The sequence below is a fragment of the Schistosoma haematobium genome, chromosome ZW (assembly GCF_000699445.3).
Source record: "Schistosoma haematobium chromosome ZW, whole genome shotgun sequence".
Lineage (NCBI taxonomy): Eukaryota > Metazoa > Platyhelminthes > Trematoda > Strigeidida > Schistosomatidae > Schistosoma > Schistosoma haematobium.
The window spans coordinates 55580390-55592480 of NC_067195.1; the positions used below are offsets into that span (position 1 = coordinate 55580390).

General features: G+C 37.1%; 1 protein-coding gene across 1 annotated transcript in view; it reads right to left on the bottom strand.

Moving 5' to 3' along the window:
- Nucleotides 1-3813, bottom strand: part of MS3_00003931 (uncharacterized protein) — a 61518-nt gene extending 57705 nt beyond the window's left edge. The window contains exons 1-6 of the mRNA XM_051211807.1: nucleotides 3402-3813; nucleotides 3250-3369; nucleotides 2964-3210; nucleotides 2572-2925; nucleotides 502-682; nucleotides 24-92 (exon numbers count right to left, since the gene is read on the bottom strand). Of these exons, the coding sequence (XP_051071911.1) occupies nucleotides 24-92; nucleotides 502-682; nucleotides 2572-2925; nucleotides 2964-3210; nucleotides 3250-3369; nucleotides 3402-3561 (1131 nt within the window). The 5' untranslated portion in view covers nucleotides 3562-3813. The remainder of the gene's footprint in view (nucleotides 1-23; nucleotides 93-501; nucleotides 683-2571; nucleotides 2926-2963; nucleotides 3211-3249; nucleotides 3370-3401) is intronic.
- Between the last annotated feature and the right edge of the window lie 8278 nt (nucleotides 3814-12091).

Genomic DNA, 12091 nt, shown 5'->3' on the forward strand with positions numbered 1-12091 from the left:
ATAACAATGTGAAATGAACTTACATTCTCATCATGACAGCTAGGCGGTACTTCACTTGGGAATGTAGAATCCCTGATATTATTCCGAAATAGCTATGAAAACAAACAAGGAAACTCATTACAAGCAATGATTAGAAGTTAAATTATCAATTTTTCAAGTATTAGAACAATTGTGAATAGCTATTTTACTTGAACTAAGTAGCAGAATAACAGCAGGAGAAATTTAGTCAAATATAACGTCAAGTTATGAATGAAAGAAAGAGCGCATAGTCACTTGATAAACAAATTAAACAAAATTTAGACTAATAAACGAGAAACGCAGTCATGGTGCTTCGTTTGATTTAAACTAACAAGGTGTCTTACATCACACGCGAAGTGTGTAACTCATAGACAGTTACAAAAAGCCTAGAGAGTTGTAGAGCTAATTCATACACTCATCACCTATAATTAATAAATACTTTAAAAGGTTTGCGAAGTCTTAAAAAAAGTTGTGGAGGCTTACCGGTTGTGAAGACACGCTAGAATGTGAATCTAACCAGCGTCGAGTTTCTAACACCAAAACATAGTACAGTAGCATCGTAATAGGTGGAGCCAGACAATCTACAACACGAAAACTACTTGGAAATATAATTTCACCGGGTTTTTTACATGAGGTGTGCATAATATAGTACAAACCAAGTAGCCTACAATGAAAAAGACAAAACTATACATTAAGTGAGTGATTTTTTAAATGTCGACACCACTTAAGAACTACTACTCAGAAAACATGTAGTAACGTACACAAATTACAGTTAAGCTCAAATACTGAACTTTTCTCCGGTTTTAAGAGCCATGGAATAATTACAAACTATATGAACCGCTTTATGATCACCGAACTACGTTCGCCCATTTCCTTTCCCTTCTGTTGACTATTTCTTCTTGTTCTGATGAGAAATGTAAAACAAATAAAAAGTTGTGCCGATCCCCACTTTGCATGTCTTTCTTTGTTATTTAGGTTGCTTCCTAACTGAACTGTTCACCAATTATTATAATTATGAATTATTATTTCACTCATATACACTAATTTCTTTTCGCTGTCCTTTTTATTATACGCACCTTACGCTCTCTTTTTCTTTTCACAACCTCATTCTTGTGTAGGGCATATGTGTTTGGTGCCCCCTTGTACCAATTGTTATGTCCAAATAAATATATAGTGCTACAAACAATTGATGGTTGAGAGATTTTAACTACTTAAACCAACTAAAAATCGAAAACGAATGGATAAACATAAATTACTGGCTTGGAGTGATAAAAAAAGACCCAAACGCATGCAAAACGTTAGCTAGAAATTACAGATAGGATATACGAAGACAACTTTAGGGTACAATCAAATGCATAACCGATACGTTTTGCTACTTATGTAGTTTCATTTTAGAAGTCTAGTACTCCACATACATCACTCAGTCAAACCCTATTGTTCATAGTAAGATACCTGTTGTTATCTTAAGCAATTTTATTTTTCGACTGTTCACATGGGAACGTATTTCATACTACCGACCCAATACTACTTAAAATGTACTTTGAAGTACAACGATCCAACATAATCTCTTAAAAAACCATACAGTATTCAAAACCTGATAATGATCACATTTCAAAATTAGCAATATAAGCGATGTTTTATAAAGTCAAGCTAGTGAATCTTCTAACTAAAAAAAGAGTACTTCATACCGATTTGCAGGCACGCACTGTTTTATCCCCAAATGTGAACTCTCCCACTCCGTCCCAGAAATCCATGTCACTTACAAATCTACTTCTAGTTGAATTTATGATCTGTTCAGTGTCTTTAACCGCTAAATGTTTGCCTTACGAAAGAAACCAACTACACTGATATCTGACCGAACCACTCAGTGTTATCCAAGTTTGTTTTATTCAACAATCACACACTGACGTAGGCTGGACAATAAGCAGATCTGGTCATAACTCTAACAAACCTTGCAAACGATGTATCCTACACTCATTATCTGGGACTAATGATGGTTGGTTAATCATGATCTCACGGATAAAGCCCTAAGGGTTATAAAACCTTATGATGTAGTGTTTTACTAAGCAAGACTCAAAAAAGAAGTTAGTAAGGATTTCGTGATTTTTCTACGTGGGCAGAAAAATGTAAACAAAATGGATGAAACCTTCTGGTCACATTTTTAACTGAAGTTACCATTCCACCAAGATTCAGAGATTTCCTCACATATATTTGATCTGTCATGTGTTAGTGTTGAAAATAATACTTCATTTGGTATTCGATTTGATCATTCATTCATTCACTCAATCGAACAGCTAATTAAGCACCAATTTTTCATGCAAAGAATGATTTACTACAATGAGTGGGAGTCAGTCAAAAGAGTTTAAATAAGTGAGGAATCACACACTTCTACTACAATAACAGTAATGATAATTATTTAAACTTGATAAATCTAAAACAATTATTACTCTATTTATGTAGCTAACTAGTCAATATAAAACAGATTGCTAAACGTAGATAAGTCTTACGTGAGGTATGCAATTTGATGTAGAAGGAAATTAGTTTATATCTTACCGCGCTAAGAAACTTCCATCCTTGCAGAATGCTTGGAAGAAAGGAAACTGATATAGGTAGTATAAACAAACATGCAATCCGCTGTACACCAAAAGGAAAATCCGTAAAGAAGCAAATGGTGTTGAGCTGACTCTATTTCTACAAGCCCAATATGTACATGTAGCGAGGAATGATAAAAGATAAACGCAAGATGGCAACGAAGGTGAGGTTATTCCAGCAAAACACACAAGTAGTACGGTTATTAGCATACGTAACGAATCCATAGCCCAAGCACGCCACAATCTTTTTTGGTTTTCATTCCAAAACCTGGTAAAATTAAAGTGAGTTCGGTCCAGCTGTTTGTCTTTCGTAGCACTAAACGTTTTGATGTGTGGTGAGTAAATTTAACTTACGAAGGCTTAAAGTTATGTTCTGATTCGTCACTATTATGAGAAACAATGCTGTTTTCAGCGGCCGACAAAGCATTGGTTGACGACAAAAGTGCCGAAGGAACTCGGCGTCTTCTACTGAAATAGACCAACGAAGCAACTGCAACTGACAATATGAAGATATCTGGTAACACAAGTCGCATTGCACGGTAGGGTAGCATCCCCTCGAGCCTTTGGACACCAATCTGAGCAGCAATTGATGCATCTTCACCTATATGAATGACTTTGAAAGTATAACTAAGTAACTTACATGTTCGAAGTGCATTTTCATACGGTGGAGCAACAGTCAGAACTATGTGCAGCGTTGGGTGAGACAAAGTGAAAATACAACTTAGCGTTATGAGTAAGATAAGATAAACCTGGACTTTAGCTACAAAAATATGACAACTACTCCAAGTTTACTTGTGGATCTGGGACACTTGGGACGAGCGAGCAACGGGCAAGCCAGCAGAAATAATAAATAAATGAAAGAAAACCCATTGTACCGCACCACGGTAACTATGAACAATACAAAGGGGATAACGAAGCGCAGAAAAATCAAATCAATAATTCCAGGAATCATTACATAGACACTGTGTAGCCATATCCTGGTCAAATGAAAAATCGTACCCCATTAAACTCAGCAGCTATCTTAAAATTAGTGCACAAATTGACAGCAGTCTTTAGAAAAGTCTGGATCCTAGATGAGTAGTGAGCACTGGTGTAACATGAGAACAAGTCTGTATATCACCAGACGCTGATCAGCTACAATGGTTATCTACAGATATGTGGACTTAGTTGCAAGGCCATGCACTCGTAGCGGAGGCGACTGAGCACTTGAAGGTCAAAGGGTTGCAAAATGATTGGTCTATCGACCTCTCAAACGAACACATTCTCACAAAAGCGGCAAACCCAAAAAAAATTATATTCGATGTAGCCAGAGCTGTTCTCTACGCGCTATTTAAAAATGACAGTGTGTATTTTACCTTGCTGGGCTAATTTTGTTGAGCATTCGTTCTTTTTGTATTTGTCTGTACCTTTAGGCCTAACAAGATTTATGGTCATTAGTTCATTTGAACTTTGAGTATTTTTTATGTCTAGTTTCTTTTGAAAACATATAGTTGATGACTGAATGGTGCAAAAAAAATCGGTTGACATAGTTTAGGCTGTTGATACCCTGTGGAAAGTGGCATTCAATGCAATGAGTGGAAAAGATGGTACCACGAAGTTTGTACGGATCTTCGCTTAAAGCATGACATTCAGTTGACAAAACAGCCGCTGAACCAGATAGTGCCTTACGATATCTCACTTTGTTAAAGGTCTATAGACTAGATAACCAAATGGACTTGAAACTGAATCAAACCAGGCTGTAGAAAGTTGTATCTAGATCTCCAAATATAAGGGACTTAATACTACAGAATAAACCTAAACTAAAGGGGTCAGGAGTTTTTGTCCGTAAATCCTCACAGACCGAATAAAAAGACGAGAAACTGAAAGAATTAAATTTAAGGTTAGATACTCTTGGGAAAGACCTTAAAACTGCTAATCTTCAGGTGGTGAGACTTTGAAAAAGAATGGTGCCGGAGCTACTGTGTTTGCACCACAAAGCTGTTTAAACGGGCTCCGGATCTGCTAAGCAAATGCTCGGAGCTCTCGGCAAGTGATGGGAGCCGGATTTACAGACAGACTGTACCAATCCGGATGTAATCTCAGTCATGGAAACTTTGTTGATTCAGTCCACAGACAGTGCAGAAGTTTATTCTAAAACTTGTACATTAGTAAGAGCCGACGGAATCCAGAAGCGTTAAGGAGGGGGAGCTCTATTTATTGGAAATACTATCCCACTTACCGTTACTAACAGCACACCCTATGAAAGTGGGATATGTGAACTAGTTAGTTGCCGCTTGAAATCTAAAATACAAGAGCTGCTGATTGGTTTGTTCTACTACAGTACAAAGTATGGGAGTGAATGATATTTTAATAGACAACCTAAACACTTTGGTGTCATGTGGTCGATGTCTAATCTAAAGAGGTTATAATTCACCTACGGTGAACTGGAAAAATCTGGGGACTGAATTGTCAGAAATTTTTTTGAACAGAAACTAGATGATGTAATTATCATGTGTGAAACAACTCCGAATCAACCTAACTAAATCTCATATTGACCCATTATGAGGATGAGTTCACAAGCCTCCATTATATTGTACCCCTAAGTAAAATTGGCCGTGCGGTTCTAGTCTTCGATTTCTATATACTATTCAATGACGAAGATGTGTCAGCCAAAGCCAGACCAAACGTCTGGGAAGCAAATGTACAAGATATTTTACATTCAGCACTCTCAGTTGATATTGTGGTGCGTGCTACTTATATTCATATAAGTAGTATATTATGCGAGTCAGGAGTGTAAGGTCTGGGAGCAGAAGATGAGGGAAAAATCAAGAAAGCAAGAGCGGGACTAGAATGCAATTTGTATGAACATGTAAGAACAATGAAGTCTGAGGCATTTTGAGACAATCGGTGAACATTTTGCAAATTAACGATTTAATATGTAGTTCTCAGATTTTATTGAGATGCTCTGTAATTTTGTGTCAAATACATTCGATTGTCCCCACCCGTGTTCTGTTCACTACAATATGACATCAGAATAAGAATTCCCATAAAAACGGTTTGGGATATATCCAAAATGTTGTACATAAAAGTCGCTAGGTCCAACACCATTTGGACTACACTAAAAATTTAGAAACTTTCCGTCGTGGTTCAGCAGTAAGGTCTGCAGTCTCCTCCGTAGGGGAAAAGTAACATGGGAGATATTTAGGTTACTGTGTATTGTTGAGACGAAATCCCAGTACGAATAGCCTGAAATATTTGTGTCCCGACCCTCCACAATTCTAAAACGTTGGCCTTTACATAACTCGATGTCTTTGGTGTGCTTTATGAGCTTGATATAATAAAATCCATGGGATCCGATCAAATGCATCCTAGGTTACTAAGGAAAGTAGGAAATTGTGTCGCAGACCTTTTAAATAAATGTTTTAATCTATCTGCAACCCGAAATCGATTACCAAAAGTCTGTGAAAATACTACATTAAGTCCGGTCTTCAAAACAGGTACTATACATAAACCTGAGAACCATCAACTCTAAAGCTGAACTGGTATAATTTTTAAATTTTCAAAAGAGATTTTTCAGTTGGTCAAGTACCTCGAGGTAAACTGTATTCTTTTTGAAACATAGTACGGCCTTAGAACGGGTTATTCATGTTTCACAAACCTATTATTAACTCATGAAAGTTAGTGTGCTCTCAAAGGCCGAAAGTTACTGTTGGGATATTCAGGAAAATATCCCAAAAATTATCCTGTTAAGCCTAATGCTATCCTTGGACATGGAATGGTATCATCTTATTGGTCAATATTTGTTTAACGTGTCATTTTCCTACTGACCATTATTGTACAATGTTATTTTCTATTTTATTGTACGTTGTGGTCTGCTTGACTGGTATATAAACAAAGTATGTTTGAAATATAAGGATTCATATATCCGAGGCTGTGACTTGTGTTCTGGACTCAACTGACTGGGCTATACAGGGGAGCAGGACCAATCAGAACCCTAGGTCGTTCTACGTGTTTGCGCGTCTTTGGTCCGATCAATAATTCGCTACCCCTTAATTAGCAGCATTATTTTTCACGTTATAACAGTTACGTATAGACTTGGTCCACATTGTCTTCAGTAAAGCTTTTGACAAAGTGATATTGGTATTGGTGGCGATTTACTATTGTAGATACAAGTTGGGAGTCAACAAAGAGTACGGGTGAACTGAAATTAGTCTAGCTGGGAAGCTGTGTTTAGTGGAGTGCCCAAAAGCACAATTTGCGGGACAGTGTTGTCCCACCTATATCTAAATGACCTTCCTCCTCTCTTATCGTCATCGGTCTTGTTATACGCTAATTCGGAAAGTGACAATACGCGTTCGCTTAGAGGACATATCCTGAAAAATAATCCGAAAAGTCACTTTAAGAGATGTCCTCATGAACTTATTAGCTACATCTAGGATGGGTGTTTACGGCGCATCAGTGATAGCTCGCCTATGATCAGATCAACTGTCCGAAATTTTGTCACCATTAGTGTAAATATTGACGGGATACAATACTGGCCGGAGTTGCTCCCAAAGTTGATGAAATGTATTGATTCTCATTTTTTTAATTTTATAAGGGTTCGTTATCTTGACGACTAAATAAGTCCCTAGGGCGCTTTTCGAGCAATTGAGAAAATATGAGAAGATTCTTGAACTCAACTGGAAACCGATCGTATTGGTTATCATATAGGACAGTTTATTCCAAAATTATCACAATACTCCAGGTATGACAGCACCAAAATCACGTGAGACATGCTTCATATTTGTTGCGTGCTCATGATTAGTTTGCTACCAGATCCACTTAAAATATTTGCTTTGATAATAAGGGGTTGTAGTAGTCATTCCCTCTCAAATATCTATTGTTTTAGCAGATCATTTAATGATATAGATGACGCGTTCCAGTAGTAGGTCCCTAAAGTTGATTTCTTGGTAAAAAAAACAACTTGTGTGCACGAGGGTTCTGTTTATCCCTGACTATTAATTTGCAGAATGCCATTTGACGTAAGCTGTTTTGACCTAGTTTTAGAAAAAACCATTAGAAATATTTTCAATCCCGTACATCAGAATTGACCCAGTTGATTGCATTTATGATCACTCGGGAGGCCTTTAAGTTTTATGCTTTCTAACTAACGTTCCATCAGCTTCGGACTCTTCCTTGGTCCCCACTCTGTAATTTCTACGTCTAGAGGGTTTCTGTCACATATTTGTACGTTTGAACCTAACGGTTTTGAAATGTTATTTTACCTAAGATGGCTTATAACTGGTGCTGCTAACAGGCGCTCAAGTTTAAAACAGGTGTCTTCTAGGTCTACATTACGTTGTGAAACTTTTATTGTTCAAGTTTCCTGTTTCTGTTGATTTTCACTTAGTTCAGCTGCGAGGTGCAATAAGTTGCACTGAATCGTTTTCGTAAATATGTTTGTCTTTCATTTAAATTGTTTACCGTTATACATATCAAAATGGTCACTTTCGACTATGAGGCCGTAGTTTTGACTCACATTTGACTTTCCATCAGACAGCGAGTTATTACTTAGATCTAGTTTGAGACCGAGTAAATAAAAACTTCCATATTGAATTGGCAATGTACACATCTTATCCAACTACAGTTCTTTATTGTACAGTCATACAACTCGACCCTACTGCCAGTTGATTGTTGCGTATTATTTGCGCTATATCAGTGGCGATTACCCATGTCATTATTGCAAATCACAGTTAACATGTATATGATGGCTATGAAAGACCAGATTTTACTTAACTTTTGAAGTAGTCATATCGGTTTTCTGCGAAAAACTATGGATTCACTTTAATATTGAGTTAATACCAGCAAACGCTCAAAGCGATGTTACCGGGTAGTAGTTATGTGTAAAAAACTTGTTGGATTTCAGTATACTTTAATAATAATTGCCAGAATGATGGTTTTTGGCATGTTGGCTGTGAACATACAATTTTTGAGTAATTCAGTTAATTAGTTTCTCAAGCCGAACGTTTTGAACTAACACTCATCTATGTACTCAGTAGTTTCTCAGTATTCCAAACTCGTCTTGGCTATGTCAAGATACGAAGAGCTATAAAAAGTAAATATAGTCGTTTAGAGCTTCAAAATGATCTGGAGAAATTATTTGACTGGTCCCAAGTTTGGCAGTAGCCCATAAATGCTCGCAAGTGAACTGAAACGCATGCACAGAGCGAATAACAGTGAGCTACTTGTTGTCCAGACATACAGTGACTTAGGAGTCATTGTTAGACAAGATTTAAAAACTGTTGCACACTGCTGTGCGGCAGCAGCCTTTAAACATGTTGGAGATAAAGCCCTTTTTTAACTTTTTATACAGCATTTGTTCGTCCTAAACTCCAGTACTGAACAAAGGCGGCTAGCTCTTGTCTAAAAAGAAACAGTGAGTTGTTAGGAAAGATTCAAAGAACTGCAATTAAGCTGATTCTCGGAATAGCCAAGCTCCTGTATGATGCTCAAATAACTAAACTAAACCTGTTTCAGTGATAAATTAGCATCTGATATGCCCTCATTTATCTTGTCTTCCAAAACAGAAAATTCACGAGGACACTCTGAAAATGTTCAAAAGCGCTAGACATCACCATGTTACAAAACACTGAAAAACAAGTGATTATCCTCCAAGGTTTAATGCAATATTTAATATACTTTTTATGACAATTTCCTAGTTCGAATAGTTCGGGTAGCTGTTGACAAAAAAGCGAAAGCCTTTGATTTTCTAACTTTCGTATCTAGTAACATTGATTAACTGATGAAATTAAACACTCAGAAACATAAGAAGTATTGTTTAGCCATTCGGCAAAAGAAATTGGGAAAGGAACTGTTTACATAAGAATGAAAATAAAATGACTCATATCCATAATTTATAATACACTAGCAATAGACTGTTTGCCGATGTCTGATCACCTACATTTGGCTGCTACAGCTTCATTGGAGACTTCATTCAGAGGAGTATCCATTGTAATCCCTCTAGACGTATTCTCAAGAAGTTCTTTTAACTTTTGTGCTTTGTATAATATACCTTCAATTTTACCAGTAATTTTTCCGCCAGTAAAAACCACTTTCTTTACTCCACAATAGTTCTAGGCCTTAAAAATGAATTCATTGGTACATTTAAAACTTTGTGTGTGTATACGCTTTACAAATTATTTACAGTATATACGATGTGATCAACAACTAAGGAGGTACGGTACACCATATGAAAGATGTTTTCACACCCAAATAATATGAGGCTAATTTTTGGTTATTTTCTCGTTGGAGTTAACCGAAATGACATCTTTTTGAATTACATGTGCTGTCAGGTTTATTTACGTTCGACAGTAGGACATCAGGTTATAAAGTGAAAGCATGGTCCAGATCCCAGTTAAAGTTCACTCAAACAATATATAAATTCTTGGCAAGTCTGAAGGCACAGTAATTTGTCTTGATGGACCACCACTAATTAAGAATTAATCATTTCAGCAATCAAGCGACCAGGCAGTCACGTATGCAGTTGATCCCCAAAATTACACACAAGTGCCGAAGTCTGTTGCTGCAAAAACAAGTTCATGATTTCCGGATCTAAAGCTCTGGGACGACTTACTGTTTGTTTCCATGTAACGTCTTTCGGAACTAGTGAAAGAATGTGTGTTCATTAATTACAGCCAACCACAATAATGAATGATGGCATTAACACAGTCTAATAACGACACCATATGAAGGCAGGTGTTATCATAATATGCACGAGCAGCAAGGTCCTGTCACTTCTTTCAGGTGCTGTAAAATAAAACACTAATAAACGTATATCATTTGGTGTTAGGGAACCTTATCGTAACTTTTACCATATGTCCTTTCTTTCACTTTCTCTTTAGAACAATCATCATTATCTTTGATGTATATTGTAAGTTGAACCCACGTTTTAATAGATGATTACTAAGAAGGGAAAGCGAGCAGTCACGTGATGTTGACTAAAGCAAAAGGGCAGCGAATGATACTGGTATTAGAGAGAAGAAGTAGATAAAAGAAGGGTTCCTGATTGTTTACGACCTAATCTTTTCAAGCTTTATACTTCATAGTTTTTGTGTTGAATGATGGAAAATCTCTCAATTGATATCAGATATCCGTTCTAAGTTGATGGCCAGTGAAATTGATAAATATGACTCTCGCCAGCAGTTCAGTGTATCTGACTACTTATCTACTGTGGGGACGTATCACACAACCAAACGACAACGTATTAATAACACAAAAAACTTGCAGCATAAAAGCGGTCAACAAGTGTTATCGTTCATCAGAGCGTGGACTGACAAACCGACGTGGTAACGAGAGTAGCACCTATCGAGATGCAGCAGTTTATGCGGGGCTGTATCAGTGAAAGTCAATAAAACAGTGACTTTTACACCCAAATACATAAACAGACTACGATTGCAATACCAAACAACTTTCATATTTGAAGTTAAATAGACGTCCTGCCTTATAAAGTTAGAAATAATAAGCGTTCGGTAGATGGGATAGATCTAGCGCTTTGAAATCGGTAACAATAACGATTGTTCAGCTGAACGATTAATAAAGTTTCATTGGTTGAGGAGACATATTGATGCTTTACTTGTAAACCAGATCATTGTGGTCCAGGCTGCGAAATTGATGGATTATGAAGCACTGATGGGACGTGACTTTAATAGCTGAACTAGCTTTCTTAACTTAAAACTGGCTTGAAGCATGGAAGTGAGTGGCATTTTCATCCTCGCTACATTGTTACAGACATTTGCGGTCTGCGAAGTATTATTCAGTTAAACCCGCAGGTATCCCACACCAGTAGCACATACGTTTTCACACATGCATCCCTTGACGTACACATAGGTATGCTTAGCCCATGAGTAAATGCACATTACATGAATTCCGGTAACACACATGCATACAGGCATATTTACTCACTTGAGAGGGCAAATATTCACCTCCCACTTTGGACGTATTTGCTACAACTGACTGTATTTTACGTATTGCATGCATACCGCTTGCCAGACTTCCATCCGTGTATTTTATGACGCACATAACCCCAACCACTCAGGGACTGTTGATGGACACCTCTCCCTAGTATTCGCTAACATCGTTTTTATTGTCTCTTCGACCTGAAGGGTTAGGATACTGATGTTACTAGATATAGGGCAGATATTTTTCAGCATAGTTTCTGAAAACTAACCTACGCGCTTAATTTAGACAGATTCTACGTTCAAAGTCGTCCAAAGACACTTATGTTGCATCTTCTTCGCAATACCGAGGCAATAGCCATACATCTGTGAAAAGCAGAATTGTGTGTGCAAAAGAGACTGATACAACCTCTTCTTCTAACATGGTCCTATTGTCTTTGTTTTTTCTTTCTTCATACTCCTCTTCTCTTAACAGCCATCTGTTTCACATGAAATCTACCTCCTACTGGTTTATTTCTGTTTCTAAGATCCTCTTGATTACATTTAATCTCAATTTCAACATTTTATCTT